Source organism: Coregonus clupeaformis, chromosome 39, assembly GCF_020615455.1.
Source record: "Coregonus clupeaformis isolate EN_2021a chromosome 39, ASM2061545v1, whole genome shotgun sequence".
NCBI classification, from domain to species: domain Eukaryota; kingdom Metazoa; phylum Chordata; class Actinopteri; order Salmoniformes; family Salmonidae; genus Coregonus; species Coregonus clupeaformis.
The window spans coordinates 12,951,228-12,976,461 of record NC_059230.1 but is presented as its reverse complement, the minus strand read 5'-3'; the positions used below and the strand labels follow the sequence as shown (position 1 = coordinate 12,976,461).

Here is a 25,234-nt window from a genome sequence, read left to right as displayed (position 1 = left end):
AAAATGAATGAATTACGAATATTTGAATATTTGAGTATTACGACTATGTTAAGTTGCTGAGTGCTCACAACTATGTTGAACCGCAACATTTGACATCTGTAGGTTAAACTGTAGTGCATCCAATGCCGTTGTGCCCTTGAGCAATGCACTTAACCCCAAAATGGTTCCAAAGGTCGACTGGGTTTCTCATAGGCATTTAAACCTTGGTAACATCTAGCCTAGGTTTACAAACTTTCCCTTTATTCACAAAAAAAACCAAAACATTTTCACCAGATGGTCATTTTTCACCTTTGGATTTATTTTTATTTTCTGAAACTACTTTCCCTGCTACTTAAACCTTGGTTTGCCATGTTCAGTCACATGTACAATAGCATTCTATTATATGGTAAAATATGATGAATACATTTCAATAACACACATTCAGGCTATGTCAGTGGTGGCAGGGGCTGTCTCAAGTCTCAATTGCCTTAATGATCCTCCTCGCCTTAATCTCTCTGATCTGAAAGAGCTGAACAGGTGAAAGCCAGCCTAATGATGATCTTTCGCCATTTTGTTTTCACCTGTCACTGCAAACAAAGGGGAGGAGATTAGGAGAGGACTTTCAAGCAATTGTGACATTCTATTTCCTAGGAGAGATCCGGATGGCTTTCGTCCTGTATAAACACATCGGAGCCTACCTGTCTACAGAGAATGCCAGCATGAAGCTGGGCAGGGAAGCCATGGCCACCAACTACTCTGTCATTGTCAACTCTCCCATCATCACTGCAGCCATCAACAAAGAGAGCAACAAAGTCTACCTGTCCGAACCGGTCATATTCACCTTGAAACACCTGCAGGTACGACACACACACACGGACGTGTGCACGCATGCACGCGCACACAAACACACACACAAACACACACACACAAACACTTTGGGATTATCATGGAATTCACTACTAAACACCTTGGTGGACACACTTTTTTCTTAAAGGGGCAATTTGGGATTGGTACATCCATTTTGGACTTGTAAATTAATGAAGGAAGTCACCCCTTCAATTCTTACCTCAATTTCTTTGACAAAAAGAAAGCATGAAGAACAAAGAGTAATCTTTCTTAACATATTGATGATGCACAACTTTGTTTTCATTCATTTTCTCCTTATTAGTTTTAGAACAGAACAGTCTAACCTCGAAGGCTGAGCTGATAGCAGCGTTCTAGCTTTCTATTGGTCGTCCCTGGAGGCTGGTTAGTCATAGCCGGAGCATTAACTTCCTCCCCGACTGCATTATCTTCCCCTCGCACGACTCCCAACGACACCCCGAGCCATTATTAGGCAGGTTGAAAGACCTTGAGAGTAACTTGTGTGTGGGAGGGACAGTTTGTGAGGAGAAGAAGCTTGAGAAAAAAATAAGAACAGAGAGTGAACGAGAAAGAGAGCGTTATAGAGAGAGGGAGAGGAACACTGAAAGAAAATATAAGAGAAAAGAGAGAGAGAGAGCTTATGTTTTTTGAAAATGAAACTGGAAATGTCACACTCTGGGTCAATGCAGTTATTACCGGGAACCACCTGCCTTTCACTTAATTCCTAATTTTGTCAGAAGACACAGTGCTAGAACTGTCTGAGGATAATGTAGGCCGCCGCCGCTTTCCTACCTTTTTCTCACCCCACTAATCTAATCTCAATAAAACAGTGCTCTTATATACACTACCGGTCAAAAGTTTTAGAACACCTACTCATTCAACGGTTTTTCTTTATTTTTACAATTTTCTACATTGTAGAATAATAGTGAAGACATCAAAACTATGAAATAACACATATGGAATCATGTTGTAACCAAAAACGTGTTAAGCAAATAAAAATATATTTTATATTTGAGATTCTTCAAATAGCCACCCTTTGCCTTGATGACAGCTTAGTGTGCTCCTAATCTCAGCTCGTTACATGTATAAAAGACACCTGGGAGCCAGAAATATTTCTGATTGAGAGGGGGTCAAATACTTATTTCTCTCATTAAAATGCAAATCAATGTATAACTTTTTTGACATGTGTTTTTCTGGATTTATTTGTTGTTATTCTGTCTCTCACTGTTCAAATAAACCTACCATTAAAATTATAGACTGATCATTTCTTTGTCAGTGGGCAAACGTACAAAATCAGCAGGGGATCAAATACTTTTTTCCCTCACTGTATGAGGGTGATTCTATATATCGCAGGTATGCACAAACTAGTGTGTTAATGTATAGGAGTACTTCTCATAGCCTGTTCCCAGATCTATTTGTGCTGTCTTGCCAACTCCTATGGTCATTGTCATGGCAAACACCACCATAGTACTTGGCTATACAGCACAAACAGATCTTTGACCAGGCTATACTGTTCTTCGCTCTAGTATTTAGTTCCATAACTATACAATTAATAGCCCTTAGATCAGAGGTTCTGGATCACTGGTCCCAGAGGACTGTGGCTGTCCTCTAGTTATTGTTTCGCTTCCTTGCCTCAGCACTTAATGGACTAATTAAAGTGGTTAATGGGACAGAAGGTCACCTCGTCTGGTTTTTCCACTCCATGCTGCACTATATCCAACTAGCCATTGGTTGGATGTGTGGAGGGGAACTCAATCAGATGGGAAATGTATATCTGGAGAAGATCTGGTGATTATGGGATGCTTCCCAAATGGCATCCTTTTCCCTATATGGTGCACTACGTTTGTCCAGGGCCCATATATTGCACTACATAGGGAATATGGTGCCATTTGGGACACAGGCTATGTTCCACAGTTACAGCTTTAGCAACATTGTGAGATGCAGCCAGATTCTAGCATATTGAGGTTTGGGGTTACACATGTCTGCTGTGGACAATTCCCTCAAACACACACAGCATTAAGATGCAATTTGAAGTGGTCAGGCAATATCTAGCTGCAAGAGATGGTGGTTTTCCACATCAGTTAAACTTAAAACCAGACCTATTTCAGACATTCATATGGGGCATTCATATGCATCAGCACATTTCTCCTCTCACCCTTTATTTGCATTAAGCTCTAAAGTGTCTGTTTTAAAACGGGCGAGTGAAATAGCGGGAGAAGCTAGTCGTTAAGTCTGCCGCCTGGCAGAGAGCGGCGGTGGCGTCCATTAAACAGCGGGGCAGTCTATTGTCGCACAGTGAAGGTTAAAGCGAAAGGTCGAAAAACACAATGAAAGGCTGCTCCACCGCCACTCGCCGCCGCCATTAAACTAAAACCAACCGCCGCAGTGGGGGAAACCTGCACCGCCACCGGAATAGGGAATCAAGGAGATATTTCAGAGATATTTTGTGTTGAAATGGAGCACTGTAGAGTTATGCTGTTGTGGCGTGTCAATATTATGGGAGGCTTACCTGAAATTAGCTTGATGCGTTTCTGTTTAACCCAGCCAGAGTCTTGGCTTTTAGAATGGATGACTCAACCTGCAATCAATGTGTTTGTGATTTTCCTCCCATTAGCTCCATTGTGCTGCTTGGGCTCATATGCTAATTATGTGGTTTGTCTCCCACAGCAATCCAAGGAAAACTTCAACCCAAACTGTTCTTTCTGGAGTTACTCCAAGAGGACCATGACGGGGTACTGGTCAACGCAGGATTGCCGGTTGCTAGGTACCAACCGGACTCACACGACATGCTCTTGTACCCACCTGACCAACTTTGCCGTCCTTATGGCTCACGTGGAGGTCAAGGTAAGGCCTTTCACCGTCTCCTCATCCCAATCCATGTTCAGCCATTTTGTTTCAGCTCAGATCCAGTACAAGCAATACAAATTCCATGAAACCATACAACATTATATTGTGGCCATATAAATACTTAGAAGATGGATAGCTCTGTTTCGCAACCTTCACAGCAGCACATTCTACAAAAAGAAAAGTGGCACTATTGAGTGGCACTGAGTTAACATCCAAATCGAATAGCTTTTTTTGTGCCGAAAGCATCCTTAGTGTTGAGTGTGCATTCAATGTGGGGACTGCCCTGTTTGGCCTTGTGTGAAGTAGTTGGAGAGTGTGGCTCTTGCAGGAAGGAAATGCATTTGAAGTTTCAAGAGATCTTCAAGGCTTTCATTGAGTCGGCCGCATACCTACTTAGCTTAAAAGCATTTTCAATACCTGAATGCATGGTTAGATGTTCCAAACACCCCGATATTCGCAAGTGGATGGATTGAAGGAAAATCCACATCTTTTTAACCCTTTACGCTCATGGGAATTGGCCTATGTGGATAGGGCTAAATATGAAAAGCATATGCATAAGCATGGTAGCAAAGGAAGAGTTTTAATATTATGGGAACATTATAAGACCAAAGTTGACGACACGACAGTTCACAAGACTGAATCCAAACATTACACTGTTGATTTTATGTGCATTTTACATTTACTGTACTTTTCGCCGCATTTGTTGATAACGAAATCTGAAAATACTCTTGATACATTCAGTTAGTTACATGATAAGAATATTCCTAGAAAATGTGGGGTAGTTGCAACATAAGACAAAAACAAATTACAAGTTGAGTGAAAGGACTAACTGGTGTCTCCAAGTGCCTCTCCGAAGTGTGCACACTTCCTAAATAATTTCAATGCACTTTTTTGGCTCAAAGAAGAGTCTTCATCTGTAAAGTGCTTTTTTTGCTCTCCTAGCTGTGCCGTTGAGGAACTAGAGCAAGCACACTTGTAGTTGTTTTGTTTGGAACGCAGCCCTGCATCTCCGCCATCACACAATTACTGTTCTTGTTTACGCTATCCAAAAATAGTCTATTTTAAATAGCTTTCTGTGTCAGGTGGGCATAATTTGAAAGCTTGTTCTATTGCCAACATGACTAGCTAAGTTATAAAATATGATCTGACAGTGTTAGGCTTTCACAGGGCATTTCAGAGAAACAGATTGTTATTTTGTTGCGCGTAGTAAGGACTCATGAGTGCATTCAGAAGTGTTTTTGGCTGCATATTTTCTTAACGATAAACAAGCATACTGGCTCATTCGATTCAGAATAACCCAGGGTATGACGCCATGTCATCTTGTAAATGGTACATCAAGCATAGTGATCATAAACGTTGACACTGTATATGACATGAGTTTTAGGATATGGAAATGTTAACTGCACATTTTGACTGTTTGTTTGGCTTGCTTACAGTGAGGGAAAAAAGTATTTGATCCCCGGCCGATTTTGTACGTTTGCCCACTGACAAAGACATGATCAGTCTATCATTTTAATGGTAGGTTTATTTGAACAGTGAGAGACAGAATAACAACAAAACAATCCAGAAAAACGCATGTCAAAAATGTTATAAATTGATTTGCATTTTAATGAGGGAAATAAGTATTTGACCCCTCTGCAAAACATGACTTAGTACTTGGTGGCAAAACCCTTTTGGCAATCACAGAGGTCAGACGTTTCTTGTTTTTGGCCACCAGGTTTGCACACATCTCAGGATGGATTTTGTCCCACTCCTCTTTGCAGATCTTCTCCAAGTCATTAAGGTTTCGAGGCTGACGTTTGGAAACTCAAACCTTCAACTCCCTCCACAGATTTTCTATGGGATTAAGGTCTGGAGACTGGCTAGGCCACTCCAGGACCTTAATGTGCTTCTTCTTGAGCCACTCCTTTGTTGCCTTGGCCGTGTGTTTTGGGTCGTTGTCATGCTGGAATACCCATCCACCACCAATTTCCAATGCCCTGGCTGAGGGAAGGAGGTTCTCACCCAAGATTTGATGGTATATGGCCCCGTCCATCGTCCCTTTGATGCGGTGAAGTTGTCCTGTCCCCTTAGCAGAAAAACACCCCCAAAGCATAATGTTTCCACCTCTATGTTTGACGGTGGGGATGGTGTTCTTGGGGTCATAGGCAGCATTCCTCCTCCTCCAAACATGGTCTCATCTGACCACAACACTTTCACCCAGTTCTCCTATGAATCATTCAGATGTTCATTGGCAAACTTCAGACGGGCCTGTATATGTGCTTTCTTGAGCAGGGGGACCTTGCGTGCGCTGCAGGATTTCAGTCCTTCACGGCGTAGTGTGTTACCAATTGTTTTCTTGGTGACTATGGTCCCAGCTGCCTTGAGATCATTGACAAGATCCTCCTTTGTAGTTCTGGGCTGATTCCTCACCGTTCTCATGATCATTGCAACTCCACGAGGTGAGATCTTGCATGGAGCCCCAGGCCGAGGGAGATTGACAGTTATTTTGTGTTTCTTCCATTTGCGAATAATCGCACCAACTGTTGTCACCTTCTCACCAAGCTGCTTGGCGATGGTCTTGTAGCCCATTCCAGCCTTGTGTAGGTCTACAATCTTGTCCCTGACATCCTTGGAGAGCTCTTTGGTCTTGGTCATGGTGGAGAGTTTGGAATCTGATTGATTGATTGCTCCTGTGGACAGGTGTCTTTTGTACAGGTAACAAACTGAGATTAGGAGCACTCCCTTTAAGAGTGTGCTCCTAATCTCAGCTCGTTACCTGTATAAAAGACACCTGGGAGCCAGAAATCTTTCTGATTGAGAGGGGGTCAAATACTTATTTCCCTCATTAAAATGCAAATCAATTTATAACATTTTTGACATGCGTTTTTCTGGATTTTTGTGTTGTTATTCTGTCTCTCACTGTTCAAATAAACCTACCATTAAAATTATAGACTGATCATTTCTTTGTCAGTGGGCAAACGTACAAAATCAGCAGGGAATCAAATACTTTTTTCCCTCACTGTATATGACATCAAAGCGGTATTTATTATAATCCTCAACATTCATCTTTAAAAATACATCGAGTCCTCTTAATTTACAGAAATTCCCTCACTCAGACAACAAAAACTTGCCCAATTAGCGGGAGGGATGGGGGCAACTTCTGCGTGCGGTGCTCAAGTTCGGAATGGCTGTGAGTCAAAACCCATACAGTGCTGTGAAGTGCAGAGCCTGAGCTCTGACGTAGTGTATTTTTTACATTTTACATTTTAGTCATTTAGCAGACGCTCTTATCCAGAGCAACTTCCAATTAGTGAGTGCATACATTTTTCATACTGGCCCCCTGTGGGAAAGGAACCCACAACCCTTGCATTGCAAGCGCCATGCTCTACAAACTAAGCAACAGGAGGGCCAATGTTATTCATTGCGTTCCAATTTAGGCGCTTATCAGTGCCCAAATCTGCCATTTTTAACCCGTATATGGGTACGAGTGTTAAAGGTTAAGTTGTGTGGTCAGGCTGGGCACTGTGACAGTATGAACAATCACATTGACATATTCTGTGTATAATTGACCAATAACGATTAAGATTGTATTGATGCACCTCCTAAAATATGTACAGTTGAAGTCGGAAGTTTACATACACTTAGGTTGGAGACATTAAAACTCGTTTTTCAACCACTCCACAAATGTCTTGTTAACAAACTATAGTTTTGGCAAGTGGGTTAGGACATCTACTTCGTGCATGACACAAGTAATTTTTCCAACAATTGTTTACAGACAGATTATTTCGCTTATAATTCACTGTATCACAATTACAGTGGGTTAGAAGTTAACATACACAAAGTTGACTGCGCCTTTAAACAGCTTGGAAAATTCCAGAAAATTATGTCATGGCTTTAGAATCTTCTGATATGCTAATTGACATAATTTGAGTCAATTGGAGGTGTACCTGTGGATGTATTTCAAGGCCTACCTTCAAACTCAGTGCCTCTTTGCTTGACATCATGGGAAAATCAAAAGAAATAAGCCAAGACCTCAGAAAAAAATTTGTAGACCTCCAAAAGTCTGGTTCATCCTTTGCTAGCAATTTTCAAACACCTGAAGGTACCACGTTCATCTGTACAAACAATAGTATGCAAGTATAAACACCATGGGACCACGCAGCCGTCATACCGCTCAGGAAGGAGACGCGTTCTGTCTCCTAGAGATGAACGTACTTTGGTGCGAAAAGTGTAAATCAATCCCAGAACAACAGTAAAGGACCTTGTGAAGATGCTGGAGGAAACAGGTACAAAAGTATCTATATCCACAGTAAAGCAAGTCCTATATCGACATAACCTGAAAGGCCGCTCAGCAAGGAAGAAGCCACTGCTCCAAAACCGCCATAAAAAAGCCAGACTACGGTTTGCAACTGCACATGGGGACAAAGATCGTATTTTTAGAGAAGTGTCCTCTGGTCTGATGAAACAAAAATAGAACTGTTTGGCCATAATGACCATTGTTATGTTTGGAGGAAAAAGGGGATGCTTGCAAGCCGAAGAACACCATCCCAACCGTGAAGCACGGGGGTGGCAGCATCATGCTGTGGGGGTGCTTTGCTGCAGGAGGGACTGGTGCACTTCACAAAATAGATGGCGTTTGCTAAATGACTAAAATGTAATTGTATGAGGAAGGAAAATTATGGGGATATATTGAAGCAACATCTCAAGAAAATGGCTTAAGGACAACAAAGTCAAGGTATTGGAGTGGCCATCACCAAGCCCTGACCTCAATCCTATAGGAAATGTGTGGGCAGAACTGAAAAAACGTGTGTGAGCAAGGAGGCTCTGTCAGGAGGAATGGGTCAAAATTCACCCAACTGATTGTGGGAAGCTTGGGGAAGGCTACCTGAAACGTTTGACCCAAGTTAAACAATTTAAAGGCAATGCTACCAAATACTAATTGAGTGTATGTAAACTTCTGACCCACTGGGAATGTGATGAAATAAATAAAAGCTGAAATAAATCATTCTCTACTATTATTCTGACATTTCACATTCTTAAAATAAAGTGGTGATCCTAACTGACCTAAGACAGGGCATTTTTTATAGGATTAAATGTCAGGAATTTGAATGTATTTGGCTAAGGTGTATGTAAACTTCCGACTTCAACTGTAGGGTTGTTGTTGTTTGTTCTTGTGATTTTAAGTATACCACTGCAACACTCATATCGGAGATTACTTTACAATATATTTTATTTTGTCACATTGAAGCAAATATATTGCTACTTTATGTTTTGTTTATTTTGTTGTTTATTTGTTGCCGTCTCATTACCATGAGAGGTCACCCAGGGGTCATGACATATTTCAGCTGTTCCTAATTTTCAAATGTCTTCTCGTTCCCGAACCTCCACCCCTGCAGTTTCTGGGGGGAACAAAGACTGTCATGAAAGAAAGATTTAGCAAAAGGGTGCATTTATTTTCAAAGCGTTTATTTACTTATTGCGCCTTAATGCTCGCTTACCTGGGAGAAAATATCTGTATGTTCTGTCATTGCTCTGTGGTTGCTTCATCATCGGTTTTAGCCTTTTGGGAAAACAACCGAAAGAGAGATGAGAAATAGAGGTTTGACAGACAGAAGCAAAGCGAAGATGTGAGAAGGGAGAAAAGGAGTGATAAAGGGAAAGAAAGAGAGGAAAAATATAATAAAAGATGTAAAGGACTGTTTGACAGAAGAAAAGTAGGGAGAGAGGGAAAGACAGAGAGAGAGGATATATAATGTGAGATGTGTAGGATTGTCACATGAACGATTGGCCTGTAATTTGCGCTGTGTGGCGGTGTGAAAGTGGCACTGTTACCGGCGATTCTCAAGGGAGAGAGAGATGGAAGGGATTGTTGGCCAGAAAAGAGAAAGATAACTTCTGTCACTGAAAGTTTGAGGGCCACGCCGCTGATGGCCCCAGGACCCCAAAGGCGTCGAGCTCTAGTCAGTGAGGAAGGAGGACTCTATAATGCCTGTCCCAGTGGGTCCAAGGCCATGTAACCACAGGCCCTTGGACCTCCCTTAGCCCCCTCCCCTCCAACAGTCTGCCCCCACTCCCAGCCAACTATCCCCTCTGGTCTGGAGGGGTTTACCCCTAGTGAGCAGGAGTCACTGTTTGTCACTCAGCCACTTGGCTTGGGGGAGCTAGTGTGCTCTAGCCTCTGCCTCCAGCCAGGCCATGAATACAGAGGGAAGCTGTGAAGAATAGGAGCCTTAACAGAAAAAGAGGGCAAAATCGGAGTGAAATAAGCACTTTGTCATATGATTCACTGTGTGGAAACCACTGGATGCTGGTGTTGCATTCAGGGGGAAAGTGGATGGTAGTTACACACCATTTCCAAAATGGCTGCCTTTTTCTACTCTATATTTCTGCTCGGCGGGAAAGGCAGAGTGTCATCGGAAGACATTTCAAGGAAATGCAGGCATCCTTTGACAAACTGCCAAGGCATTCCGGAGGCGCCAAGTGAATGGGGGAAGAGAGAGAACAAGAATTCCATCAATTGGGATGACCGTAGTTTGTCTCCATGGTAACAAAACATTCCTGTAGTCTTGTTTACATCCGAGCGCCATCGCCAAAAGAGATAGGCACTCCGCAATTACCATCTTCACTTTGAGAAGGAAGAGGCCCACTATTACCATCATCTTTCATTTTGCTGTAATTTCGCCCGCTAGATGGGGTGTTCCAGTAGAAAATAACAATAATGCTACTCTATTGCAAGAAATTCTAAGTGATTTTATGATAACTATGCACTGTTTGATACGTTGATACATATTACTGTAAACGTTGCAGTATTATCTTATGCACATATTGGTAATCATTTGTAATATGTATTTATCTAGGACTATATTGAGGTAGTGTTAAGAGGCAGTAGTATTGTACACATATCAAAGTCTTACAGCACGGGAGTCTGGTGAGGGGAGGAAGGCACATAATAATTACTGGAATGAAGTGAATGCAATGGTATCAAACACAAGGAAACCATGTGTTTGATGTGTCAATACCATTCCGTCTATTCCAGCCATTTCTATGAGCCTGTCCTTCCCAATTAAGGTGCCACCAGCCACCTGTGATGTATAGTAAACGGCATATAGAACTCAGTATTTAATACACACTATGCAATGGTTTCCCAACCAACCCGTTTTCAATCAGAACTGTACCTGTTGGACATTTTGAAGCTGACCAAGGGTTACCCCGTATCAGAAGCATGAACTTAGTGATTTAATAATGTGAGCTTTTTCTTAATGCTGTTTCAAGCAATTAAGACAACATGGAACAGCTAATGAGGTACCTTTCAACAATAACTGACCTCCTCACCATCTCATTGTCATGTTCGTTCAGTGCTGTAGATGTATGTATTCAGAATCCACAGGCTTTGGCTCTCTGAGGAATTATGTTTCTAGTGAATGATCACTTTTGTGGTCAATTATCACCTTTCTGAACTTACTACATACATTTTGATCTCTGCCAAAGAAGAAGAATAAATATCCATCTTTGCTATTCAAAAGGGTTTTGGAACCCAGCCCTATGGGGTTCCAGAATACTGCAATATACCTTGAAATGTCAGTAAACAAAGTTCCACCTAGCTTTTTTTTTTCAAACACGTCTAGTTCATCGGCCCAAGGTTCTTGGCACGTGGCTTGACTTGTTGATACTCTGTGGACTAGCACTTATTGAAGGGTTGTGTTGACAAAGTAATTTCAATTTTTTACATTTTGTCAAGCACGTTTAGTTTGTACTCTTTAGCGTTGTCCTCTTTAAAAAGTCAACACAGTCCTGAAGCGAGTTGACAGTGTGACTCACTATCAAATCCAACAGACAAACACTGTGTCTGTCAACGACAGGGGATGAGGTAGCTACCATCCAAACAATCAGGAAGGGATCGAGTGCTGTCACTTTTGTCTGTCTCACCTCACAGGACTTTTGTGCACCAACATGATCTAGCTTGATGGTGAAAGCCATCCCATTTGTCAGCTGTTCCTGCCACCGCACTGAAGTACACCAGTCGGCCGCGTACACAAAATAAACCAAACGGGCCGTCACCGGCTGTGTGTCAGTCAGAGATTATGTCGCTTTTGTGTCTCCTGGGGGGAAGTGATTGCGAGGGAGTTTCACGTGAGGATGAGATTGATTGCTTAAGTGCTCTGTCAAGGTACAGTTTGACGCTGTCTCCTCTTCATGCAAGTCCAACTGCTCTCTCATCAAGCATAGAAATAGTATGTTAAAAATAATAATAATAGTTGAAGGGATGTTTGTCTATTGATATGCTCCTCCTTCCAGCTGAAAGTTACTCAAAGAGAAGATTTGGTTGTGATTTGAATGGAGGTTTCCAATGGCTTTTGAGAATTGCTTCAACTTGTCCTAGCAGGTTGCCATTCCTATCAATATCCAACTTGATATGTTTTATATGCGGTTGTCTGATACGACATAGAAATGGTTTCATCTATTTTGATGTCATCTTGTTGTTATCTACATGAAATATTTTTGATTCAAAGGCCTCTTTGTTTTCTACACTATGATGTCATGTGCATTCCAGTTGCCATGTAAAATATTAATCAAGCATAACAAAGGGATTGGAGTTCAAAACCAAAGTACACCAGTGTTACTAAAGGACCGACATTTGGAAAGGCCTGCTTTAGACGTTCTTCTTAAATACCTTAAATACCATTGCCCAAAATCACACCAATCACCCACCCAGCCAGCTACCCAAGGCAGCAACAGTCCATTCTTTATCGAACCACCCTTAATCTTTAATTTCCAAGAAACCCAGGGGTTGTGGAGGCACTGTTAAAATAGCAGCTGAAGCCCCAACCGAGACTCAGAAAGATAGACCTGTTGTGCCTCCACCTAAAGGCCATTACTTAGGTGGTGAGTCTGTATGCCACGATTGGCTGGGGGTAATATCGAGCCACCTGTAAGTAGCACCATTCCCTAGGGACCACCAGGGTATACATCAATGGTGTTTCTCAATGGGATGATGGAAGGGGGGATGCTAAGCCTCATACATCCGTGTCCTGGTGGGGTGTCTGTATCTGAAATCATGAAGCTACCATGATACATTCTGGCTTTGAAATGTACAGAGGGCACAGTCATAGTGTGCACAGTTCCCACTATGTTAACTTATAACTTATTATCAACTGGGTGTTTCGAGTCCTGAATGCTGATTGGCTGAAAGCCGTGGTATATCAGACCGTATACCACGGTATGACAAACATTACTTTTTACTGTTCTAATAACATTGGTAACCAGTTTATAATAGCAATAAGGCACCCCGGGGGTTTGTGATATATTGCCAATATACCACGGCTAAGGGCTGTATCCAGGCACTCTGCGTTGCGTCGTGCGTAAGAACAGCCCTTAGCTGTAGTATATTGGCCATATACCACACCTCCTCGGGCATAATTGCTTAATTATAACTTCTAACTTCCATCCATCCACCTACAGTTGAAGTTGGAAGTTTACATACACCTTAGCCAAATACATTTAAACTCTGTTTTTCACAATTCCTGACATTTAATCCTAGTAAAAATTCCCTGTCGTAGGTCAGTTAGCATCACCACTTTATTTTAAGAATGTGAAATGTCATAATAATAGTAGAAAGCATGATTTATTTAAACTTTTATTTCTTTCATCACATTCCCAGTGGGTCAGAAGTTTACATACACTCAATTAGAATTTGGTAGCATTGCCTTTAAATTGTTTAACTTGGGTCAAATGTTTCGGGGATCCTTCCACAAGCTTCCCACAATAAATTGGGTGAATTTTGGCCCATTCCTCCTGAAAGAGCTGGTGTAACTGAGTCAGGTTTGTAGGCCTCCTTACTCGCACACGCTTTTTCAGTTCTGCCCACACATTTTCTATAGGATTGTGGTCAGGGCTTTGTGATGGCCACTCCAATACCTTGACTTTGTTGTCCTTAAGCCATTTTGCCACAACTTTGGAAGTATGCTTGGGGTCATTGTCCATTTAGAAGAGTAATTTGCGACCAAGCTTTAACTTCCTGACTGATGTCTTGAAATGTTGCTTCAATATATCCAAATAATTTTCCTTCCTCATGATGCCATCTATTTTGTGAAGTGCACCAGTCCCTCCTGCAGCAAAGCACCCCCACAGCATGATGCTGCCACCCCCCGTGCTTCACGGTTGGGATGGTGTTCTTCGGCTTGCAAGCCATCCCCTTTTTCCTCCAAACATAACGATGGTCATTATGGCCAAACAGTTCTATTTTTGTTTCATCAGACCAGAGGACATTTCTCCAAAAAGTACGATATTTGTCCCCATGTGCAGTTGCAAACTGTAGTCTGGTGTTTTTATGGCGGTTTTGGAGCAGTGGCTTCTTCCTTGCTGAGCGGCCTTTCAGGTTATGTCGATATAGGACTTGTTTTACTGTGGCTATAGATACTTTTGTACCTGTTTCATCGAGCATCTTCACAAGGTCCTTTGCTGTTGTTCTGGGATTGAGTTGCACTTTTCGCATCAAAGTACGTTCATCTCTAGGAGACAGAACGCGTCTCCTTCCTGAGCGGTATGACGGCTGCGTGGTCCCATGGTGTTTATACTTGCATACTATTGTTTGTACAGATGAACGTGGTTCCTTCAGGCATTTGGAAATTGCTCCCAAGGATGAACCAGACTTGTGGAGGTCTACAAAAAAAAAATTCTGAGGTCTTGGCTGATTTCTTTTGATTTTCCCATGATATCAAGCAAAGGCACTGAGTTTGAAGGTAGGCCTTGAAATACATCCACAGGTACACTTCCAATTGACTCAAATTATGTCAATTAGCCTATCAGAAGCTTCTAAAGCCATGACATCAATTTCTGGAATTTTCCAAGCTGTTTAACCCTCCCGTTGTCCTAGGGTCAAAATGACTCGCCACTGTGTTGAACCAACTTTATTTAATTTTTATATTTTTTGGATCATTTGTGAGAAGGAGGCAGTGATACTTTCTTTAAAGTCTCACTGCCTCCTTCTCACAAATGATCCCAAAAATATAAAAATTAAATAAAGTTGGTTCAACACAGTGGCGGGTCATTTTGACCCTAGGACAACGGGAGGGTTAGGCACCGTCAACTTAGTGTATGTTAACTTCCGACCCACTGGAATTGTGATACAGTGAATTATAAGTGAAATAATCAGTTTTTAAGTAATTGTCGGAAAAATTACTTGTGTCATGCGCAAAGTAGATGTCCTAACCGACTTCCAAAACTATAGTTTGTTAACAAGAAATTTGTGGAGTGGTTGAAAAACAAGCTTTAATGACTCCAACCTAAGTGTATGTAAACTTCCGACTTCAACTGTATGTAGCTTTCCATCCATCTATATCATGACGTGGCATGATAAGCTGTTGCGGTCCCAGTGTCGTGATGTTCAAAGAGAAAGTAATCCATGTGCTTTTATTGTACGCTTATTTACTAAAAGTAAAGATGAAGGTGGACAGAGCTATGTCCCGACTGCTATCTGGACGCATTCCGCTTTAGAAGGCTCTACTACCGGCATTACAGTATATCACGGTTATCGTCACTGTGAATATTGTGTGGCTCTATTAGGCACATGCACTGAATGTAAACTCCCTGCATACGGCTTCAAGGTCTCCTCCTGGCTCTTTAAGATCGTAAATCCTTGCCCGTACGTGAATTCGACGCTCGACACGCCTCGGTAGGGCCTCTGCTACCCTTACCACAACATGTGCCCTGCCCTGACATATTTTATGACTCAAAGCGCTCTCCAGCTCTCTCTACTGCTCTTTCTCTCTCTGGGCGTCGTCCAGGCAGATTTATTAATTTTAATTGGATTGGCTTCATGCTGCAAGCGGTTCTTTGAGGTATATCAAGGAATGAAGCTCATCTCCTCTCGCTCCCATTGGCCCAGTGGATCTCAACACTTCCAGAGCCCAGTGGAGACACCCCCTGTTAGGATGAAGGGTGCAATGGTGATTAATTTGGTATCGTGTGATATCTGATTGGATTGACTAGATTGGAGTGGTCAGGGCATAGGGTGACAGGGAATGCAGTTGAGATGTATACACCTCCGCATCTCACTTCCCATCAACCTGAGGTCCTATTTTGTGCCTCGTGGTAACAGAACAGGGGCGAACCCAATCTCCCGAGGCATCCAACCAGAATAAAATATATATGTGTTTAAAGGTTGGAGGGAAGACAAATCGAATATACGCAAGACTCATACCGCTGAGTAAGTTACATGTCCTTTGGTATGACTCCTCGGCCTCCCACGACAGAGACTGAATTTTGGAGTGAATTACGGTCCGCTGCTTTCGGGATCCAAGTTCCCATTCCTGCCGCAGACGCCCGGACGAGCCCCCAGAAAATGGCCTACATCGTAGGGATAAGGTTGTGGCCAGAACAAAGAGATGTCACTGCAGTAGATCCATCACACACGTGTGGATGCACCCTACCCTTCCCTCCCGTTTTGACCCAGCCCCCCGAGGTAGAGATTGTGATGGATAGAACCTGAAGCCATGGCACAGCTCGCTAGCTCAACTCACCCTAGGCCGCCTTTTCAAAACACTCTGCATCTGCCACCACCCAGCGCATAAGATGCCTTTGTAGCACGGAGGACCAGAGACAGCCACACACACACACACTGCTCTACGGCACACTGCTCCACAGTCATGCCATCCCCCTGATGTATACACAACGGCTCATCAGGCAAGAAAATCGAAAGAACGCCTCTCCCCAGACTCAGGGTAGCGTGTCGACTGTTATTGTAGAGCAGCCCCTTAATGATCAGCATCTGTTCTCCCTTCTCTCCTGTGCTCCGCGCACCCGTTAAACAAGCCTTAGTGTGTCACTTCCTACCAAGTATCCCTTGCTATAACAGAGGCTATAGAAAATCCCTGCTGGATGCTTCGGCCTCTTACCCTGCCCCCCGTGGAGAATAATACTGCTGACTCGGATCGAAGTTTGATTTAGAGGAAGTGCTCGTTTGTGTGAAAAAATGTCTGTGTTGCAATAATTTGACACTTTTCTCATAGATTATTTTGGGGGAGGTGCTGGATCACATTGCGATACATGTAACTACTTTACTTGATAACAACAAATATAACTATATTTTTTTGTATGTTTTAATGGACAGTGACTTAACATTAACGGCAGGGCTCTAGACAGTTTTTTCCCCCAGTGCCAAGTAAGACAACTGAGACATATTTTGTGCATAGGCCTATTGGCCTATAGACTATATTATTCACCACCTGAGGAAGTGGGAACTAAAACACTTAGCTAGATTGCTAACTCTAAATATGATATTGTTGATAAATAGCCATGTAGGCTAATTGATTAATCTATCAGTAAATGTAGGCTAGTGTCATATAGCGTTAGGCCTAGGCTGTGTCAAAGCCAGCCTACTCCGGTTGTAAAGTGGTGACATTAACTTAATGTTAAGATGTGAGAAATACTGTATTTATCTCCACAATAGCATTTTGAGCAACGGTCATATAGGCCTATGCTTGAGCTTCTCAATGCATCTCTCCCTCCTCCGTGTCACAGTGGGGAGTGGAAGTGAGAGTCAGCAGCCGATAGCCAAACAGGGACAAGCAGATAGTTTCATAGCAGGAATCAACATAATGCATAGGCTATTGCTGTTGACCAAATAATGGTTTTAGAACTATCTACAGGAACGCTGTGTAGCTAAATCACAGAAAATTACAGACGTAAGCAAAATGCTTCGGTAAGAGGAAGGCAATGTCTGTGTCGGTAATTTTTGGATTTTTGTCCCAGCTCTAATACTGTGTGCTTCCAGTAAGAAAACAGTGAGAGGCGCATTCTCTAGCTGTGACTCACTGATATTGTCCTTGAGGACTGTTGTGTAAGCACAGGCCTTTGAGATTGCACATGCACACACACACATTTTGAGTGATTGAATATCTGCTCTACAAAACTGACATCCTCAGGAAACACCATGTAAATACAATTTGCTGTCATGTTCATCACAGCTGAAGGCTATTGAGAAGAAAAACAGTCTCTATTTTTTTTCTCTCCCTATTTTACCAGGTAAGTTGACTGAGAACACATTCTCATTTACAGCAATGACCTCGGGAATAGTTACAGGGGAGAGGAAGGGGGATGAATGAGCCAATTGGAAGCTGGGGATGATTAGTTGGCTATGATGGTATGAGGGCCAGATTGGGAATTTAGCCAGGACACCGCGGTTAACACCCCTACTCTTACGATAAGTGCCATGGGATCTTTAGTGACCAGAGAGTCAGGACACCCATTTAACGTCCCGTCCGAAAGACGGCACTGTACACAGGGCAATGTCCCCAATCACTGCCCTGGGACATTGGGATATTTTATTTTAGACCAGAGGAAAGAGTGCGTCCTACTGGCCTTCCAACACCACGTCCAGCAGCATCTGGTATCTCATTCAAGGCCCAACCAGAACCAACTTAGCTTCAGAGGCAAGCCAGCAGTAGGATGCAGTGTGGTATGCTACTGGCCAATAGCTATAGCTTTAGAGAAATGTATTTCTACTTTTTAGTGTTACTATTCTTAAGTGTTACCTGTGTGATCAAAGTCGACTCCGGAAACGTCAAGTTCCCCCCTGATGGTTCTACGAATCCAGCAGGGACAGCAGTCAGTTTGAAGCTGGGTACTGGCTTCTTTTACATTTTTTTTTTTTTAACAAAGCCTTGTTTTAAAGGAAAACTCCACCCCAAAAACTATCTTCTGGTATTTGTTTCATTAGTCTATTGTTGACATAGTCCCAAAATGTTTTGCATGTCAGCGATCAAGTTTGATGTAGTTTGCATCATATGATGCTGCGTTTTGCCAGCTGTATTTCTGTATTTTGAAAGTTCTATATCTTGAAAATGGAATTCGCTGTGTTATTGATGGGGGCATAACTGATTGATGAGGACAATAATGGTGCCATAAGGGAACTTTATGATAAGCGCAAAGGCCTGCATGCTTTTGGATTATGGTTTGCTGTGGATTTCACCTTTCATGGTTGCTGTGGCATCATAGTTGCTCATTATTTACTGTAAATACAGGTATTTGTCATTACCAGGGTACTTTTTTAATCCTGGGAACTGTCTGGGAATGTACCCTTCTCAGCGAAGAGCAATTTCTCATGCAAGAATTTTGCTAGGACTGTCTGGGAGAGGTCTGAGTGAGGGGCCAAATTTGACGAGCTGTTATTGGCAGAGAGGTTTGAAACTCTCGTTCTTATTGGTCTATTATCTTATGCCGCCTGGTGATGTCGCCAGGCAGACCAAAACTACATTCCATCAAAACAGGCTGGAATTTCAGGCAGTCTTTTCAAACAGCTCGACACTACAAGGGCATTCTCATCATTTTCACAATTTCACAGAATTATTGTGTGGAAATATACACTGAGTATACCAAACATTAGGAATACCTTCCTAATATTGAGTTGCACTCCCCCCCTCCCTTTTGCCCTCAGAACAGCGTCAATTCGTCAAGGAATGGACTCTACAAGGTGTCGAAAGCTTTCCACGGGGAAGCAGGCCCATGTTGACTCCAATGCTTCCCACAGTTGTGTCAAGTTAACTGGATGTCTTTTGGGTGGTGGACCATTCTTGATGCACACGAGAAACTGTTGAGCGTGAAAAACCCAGCAGCATTGCAGTTCTTGACACAAACCGGTGCGCCTGGCACCTACTACCATACCGCGTTCAAAGGCACTTAAATAATTTGTCTTGCCCATTCACCCTCTGAATGGTACACATACACAATCCATGCCTCAATGCTTCAAAATCCTTTGTTAACCTGTCTCCTCCCCTTCATCTACACTAATCGAAGTGGATTTAACAAGTGACATCAATAAGGGATCATAGCTTTCACCTGGATTCACCTGGTCAGTCTGTCATGGAAAGAGCAGGTGTTCTTAATGTTTTGTATACTCAGGGTTTATACACAACACAGGAAAATCTAGTTTTTGACTGCACTGGGCCTTTAATAGATTACCCATAGTGCCTTTTACAGCCATCTGTGGCCCTTTCCGTAGCTCAATTTGTTACCTTGCCAAAACACATTGGTGACACATTTTCATGCCATTTCCACATTACCACCTGTGGTCCTATCTGTGACAGCTAGGTCATTTTGTGGAGAGGTCGATGGTGTCCTACCAAAAGGCAGTTTAATCTTTTTTTTAGTTTATTAGTGAAGATATAGTTGAGTGTAATTTTAGTTATCAATAACTCAAAAATACCCTTATATCTTATCATATTCTCAGATGGTAATCATATTGTCAACACTGGGACAGTCATTTTGGCCAGTGATTTTATTTGATTCAATACAGAATGTAGTGTAGTTATAATGTTACAACATAAATACCCTCAAGAATTATATTACATTCCATTAATCTCATCTGGGTTTTTTGGTTGTGAGCGACAGTTGCGCCTATTCCTTCCTAATGTTCATACCATTTTTCGTTTGCGCCTCGTCTCATGTTGGTGGAGCACCTTCTACTCCTATCCAGTAATCTCATCTAATGCATTTCTTATTTTGTACCCTTTCCCAGAATACAGACCCGGTCCATGACATGCTGTTGGACGTGATCACGTGGGTTGGCATCCTGCTCTCTCTGGTCTGCCTGCTCATCAGCTTGTTCACCTTCTGCTTCTTCCGGGGTCTCCAGAGCGACCGCAACACCATCCACAAGAACCTCTGCATCAGCCTCTTCATAGCAGAGTCCCTCTTCCTGGTGGGGATCAACCGAGCTGACCAACCGGTAAGAACATTCCCAAGCCGGACAAATGATGCGCAGAAAACACAGCCCACAATGGTTTTCAATGAGAGCAGTGTGTTAGTGGAGGGCCTAGGGTTGTGTCGCTTTGTCTGTCTGAAAAGTTGGTGCGGTTTCTACTTTTGAGCGAGTCTGGGGGGCTTCATCTCAATAGTCTAAAGTTGCTCCCCCTCGTCTTGTCTTCTTTATCTGCACTAATCTGAAAATGCAGTGAAAGCAACGAGGCAGAAGTCTGTTTGGGATTTAAGTCTGATCTTTGATCTATCACCTGTCTCCCAAATCAGTTCTCTGATAAAGGAAAGGAGGAGAGGGAGCCAAATTGAACTATTGAAATGAATCCAGGGTGTCAGATCTAGTCCCTTTGGGGCCAAAGTGCCCATGTGCTTTCATTTCAAACTGGCGCTTATTTGATCTATTAGTGTTACTGATTGACTAGAAAGGCTACACACCTGGTTCATCCGGTCTAAATCAGACATGGCACTGTGCTCTGTATATAAGGTCACCTGCCTATCGTACTATCAGTAACACCAAGTCCCACTGCAGTAACTAAGCATTTTATAGAGTGGGTCCACAGGTAACAGCTAGAGACAGTAGTTAAAGGTCCAATGCAGCTGTTTTTATCTCAATATCAAATCATTTATGTGTAACATTTATGTACCTTACTGTGATTGTTTTCAATTAACATGGTCGAAAACAGACAAAAAATACACTATATATACAAAAGTATGTGGACACCCCTTCAAATTTGTGGGTTCAGCTATTTCAGCCACACCTGTTGTTGACAGGTGTATACAATTGAGCACACAGCCATGCAATCTCCATAGACAAACATTGGCAGTAGAATGGCCTTACTGAAGAGCTCAGTGACTTTCAACGTGGCACCGTCATTGGATGCCAACTTTCCAACAAGTCAGTTCGTCAAATTTCTGCCTTGCTAGAGCTGCCCTGGTCAACTGTACGGGCTGTTATTGTGAAGTGGAAATGTCTAGGAAAAACAACGGCTCAGCCGCAAAGTGGTAGGCCACACAAGCTCACAGAACGGGACCGCCGAGTGCTGAAGCGCCTAGCACGTAAAAATCATCTGTCCTCGGTTGCAACACACACTACCAAGTTCCAAACTGCCTCTGGAAGCAACGTCAGCACAATAATTGTTTGTTAGGAGCTTCATGAAATGCGTTTCCATGGCTGAGCAGCCACATGCCTAAGATCACCATGTGCAATGCAAAGCGTTGGCTGGAGTGGTGTAAAGCTCGCCGCCATTGGACTCTGGAGCAGTGTAAACACGTTCTCTGGAGTGATGAATCACGCTTCACCATCTGGCAGTCCGACGGACTAATCTGGGTTTGGGAAGATGCCAGGAGAACGCTACCTGCCCCAATGCATAGTGCCAACTGTAAAGTTTGGTGGAGGAGGATCTGGGGCTGTTTTTCATGGTTCAGGCTAGGCCCCTTAATTCCAGTGAAGGGAAATATTCTAGACGATTCTGTGCTTCCAACTTTGTGGCAACAGTTTGGGGAAGGCCCTTTCCTGTTTCAGCATGACAATGCCCCTGTGCACAAAGCGAGGTCCATATAGAAATGGTTTGTCGAGATCGGTGTGGAAGAACTTGACTGGCTTGCGCAAAGCCCTGACCTCAACCCCATCGAACGATGAATTGAATTGGAACGCCGACTGCGAGCCAGGACTAATCGCCCAACATCAGTGCCCGAACTCACTAATGCTCTTGTGGCTGAATGGAAGCAAGTCCCTGCAGCAATATTCCGACATCTAGTGGGAAGGCTTCCCAAAAGAGTGGAGGCTATTATAGCAGCAAAGGGGGGGACCAACTCCATATTAATGCCCATGATTTTGGAATGAGATGTTTGACATGTATATACAGTGAGGGAAAAAAGTATTTGATCCCCTGCTGATTTTGTAAGTTTGCCCACTGACAAAGACATGATCAGTCTAAAATTGTAATGGTAGGTTTAATTGAACAGTGAGAGACAGAATAACAACAAAAAAATCCAGAAAAACGCATGTCAAAACTGTTATAAATTGATTTGCATTTTAATGAGGGAAATAAGTATTTGACCCCTCTGCAAAACATGACTTAGTACTTGGTGGCAAAACCCTTGTTGGCAATCACAGAGGTCAGACGTCAAAATCCTTTGTTAACCTGTCTCCTCCCCTTCATCTACACTAATCGAAGTGGATTTAACAAGTGACATCAATAAGGGATCATAGCTTTCACCTGGATTCACCTGGTCAGTCTGTCATGGAAAGAGCAGGTGTTCTTAATCTTTTGTATACTCAGGGTTTATACACAACACAGGAAAATCTAGTTTTTGACTGCACTGGGCCTTTAATAGATTACCCATAGTGCCTTTTACAGCCATCTGTGGCCCTTTCCGTAGCTCAATTTGTTACCTTGCCAAAACACATTGGTGACACATTTTCATGCCATCTTGTAGTTGGCCACCAGGTTTGCACACATCTCAGGAGGGATTTTGTCCCACTCATCTTTGCAGATCTTCTCCAAGTCATTAAGGTTTCAAGGCTGACGTTTGGCAACTCGAACCTTCAGCTCCCTCCACAGATTTTCTATGGGATTAAGGTCTGGAGACTGGCTAGGCCACTCCAGGACCTTAATGTGCTTCTTCTTGAGCCACTCCTTTGTTGCCTTGGCCGTGTGTTTTGGGTCATTGTCATGCTGGAATACCCATCCACGACCCATTTTCAATGCCCTGGCTGAGGGAAGGAGGTTCTCATCCAAAATTTGACGGTACATGGCCCCGTCCATCGTCCCTTTGATGCGGTGAAGTTGTCCTGTCCCCTTAGCAGAAAAACACCCCCAAAGCATAATGTTTCCACCTCCATGTTTGACGGTGGGGATGGTGTTCTTGGGGTCATAGGCAGCATTCCTCCTCCTCCAAACACGGCGAGTTGAGTTGATGCCAAAGAGCTCGATTTTGGTCTCATCTGACCACAACACTTTCACCCAGTTCTCCTCTGAATCATTCATATGTTCATTGGCAAACTTCAGACGGGCCTGTATATGTGCTTTCTTGAGCAGGGGGACCTTGCGGGCGCTGCAGGATTTCAGTCCTTCACGGCGTAGTGTGTTACCAATTGTTTTCTTGGTGACTATGGTCCCAGCTGCCTTGAGATCATTGACAATATCCTCCCATGTAGTTCTGGGCTGAATCCTCACCGTTCTCATGATCATTGCAACTCCACGAGGTGAGATCTTGCATGGAGCCCGAGGGAGATTGACAGTTCTTTTGTGTTTCTTCCATTTGGGAATAATCGCACCAACTGTTGTCACCTTCTCACCAAGCTGCTTGGCGATGGTCTTGTAGCCCATTCCAGCCTTGTGTAGGTCTACAATCTTGTCCCTGACATCCTTGGAGAGCTCTTTGGTCTTGGCCATGGTGGAGAGTTTGGAATCTGATTGATTGATTACTTCTGTGGACAGGTGTCGTTTATACAGGTAACAAGCTGAGATTAGGAGCACTCCCTTTAAGAATGTGCTCCTAATCTCAGCTCATTACCTGTATAAAAGACACCTAGGAGCCAGAAATCTTTCTGATTGAGAGGGGGTCAAATACTTATTTCCGTCATTAAAATGCAACTCAATTTACAACATTTTTGACATGCGTTTTTCTGGATTTTTTTGTTGTTATTCTGTGTCTCACTGTTCAAATAAACCTACCATTAAAATTATAAACTGAACAATTCTTTGTCAGTGGGCAAACGTACAAAATCAGCAGGGGATCAAATACTTTTTTCCCTCACTGTATGTCCGCATACGTTTGGTCATGTAGTGTAGCTTATTAGCAATGAGCAATTTCTCAAACAAGAATGTTGCTAGGACTGTCTTGGAGTGGGGAGGGGGAAACTGAAAACTAGCTGTTATTGGCAGAGAGGTTTGGAACCTTTTCTTATTGGTCTATTAACTAATTTATCGCCTGGTGATGTCACCAGGCAGGCCAAAACTCCATTCCACCAAAACATTCGAACCGCTCTTATACTAAAAGGGCATTATCATCATTTTCACAATTTCACAGTATTATTCCAACCTCATAGTGTGGTAATATATTTATAAAACACAGGAAAATCATATTTTTTACTGCGCTGGGCCTTTAGCCAGGTATAATTTTACATTCCTTATATTTAAACTTTTGCTTCAAGGTTATTCAGTTCACACACAAACCCTGGTAAAACACAGTAAAAGGCTAGTACTAAACAAATATGGGCTTAGCCAAGAATTTAGGAAATGAGAAAAGCTCTTAACCCTGTTGAATCGTTATGCTCACGTCTTCCTATTGCAGTATAATCTTATCAGTTAAATTGTTTTTATTTCGCAGTCCTGACTTTACGCAGTACTTTATGCCTGGATCTTGTTAAAAAAGATGTCTGATACTTAAGCATTCAGTGTGAGCTTCACCAAGGCTCTCATCTCTTGATGGCCAGTTACACTCGGGAAAGCAATTCAGCAGTCCACTGGAACATCAAGGTTTTAATGGACACTTACTAGGGCATCTGGGTATTTGAAGGGCGAAAAGCTGAAGTAAAAGGCATGTTGTACAATGGATCTAAATTATGTCTGTTATCATAATTGGAATAAGTGAACGTTGCAAACGGTTGAGTGTGTTTCCTCTAGAACAAATATAATTACCCTTAGTCTGTTCTAATTTGGACACCTCAAGTGAACATGAGAACATAGATGATGCTATAGATTTGAAAGTGTTCTGTTTTGAAGCTGTATGTAGCAATGGTTATGAGTAGCACAGTAAAGGTTCCTCAACTTGTTTTTGGAATTTATAGAACGGGTGGGTCTAA

At 42.7% G+C, this 25,234-nt stretch overlaps 1 protein-coding gene across 10 annotated transcripts in view; it reads left to right on the top strand.

The window, feature by feature from the left end:
* LOC121554692 (adhesion G protein-coupled receptor L3) overlaps positions 1-25,234 on the top strand; it is a 318,628-nt gene that overhangs the window by 253,151 nt on the left and 40,243 nt on the right. For all 10 annotated transcript variants that reach the window (XM_045211912.1, XM_041868385.2, XM_041868384.2 and 7 more), the window contains 3 exons: positions 631-836; positions 3,511-3,687; positions 20,186-20,395. In XM_045211912.1, coding sequence (XP_045067847.1) covers positions 631-836; positions 3,511-3,687; positions 20,186-20,395 — 593 coding nt within the window. The remainder of the gene's footprint in view (positions 1-630; positions 837-3,510; positions 3,688-20,185; positions 20,396-25,234) is intronic.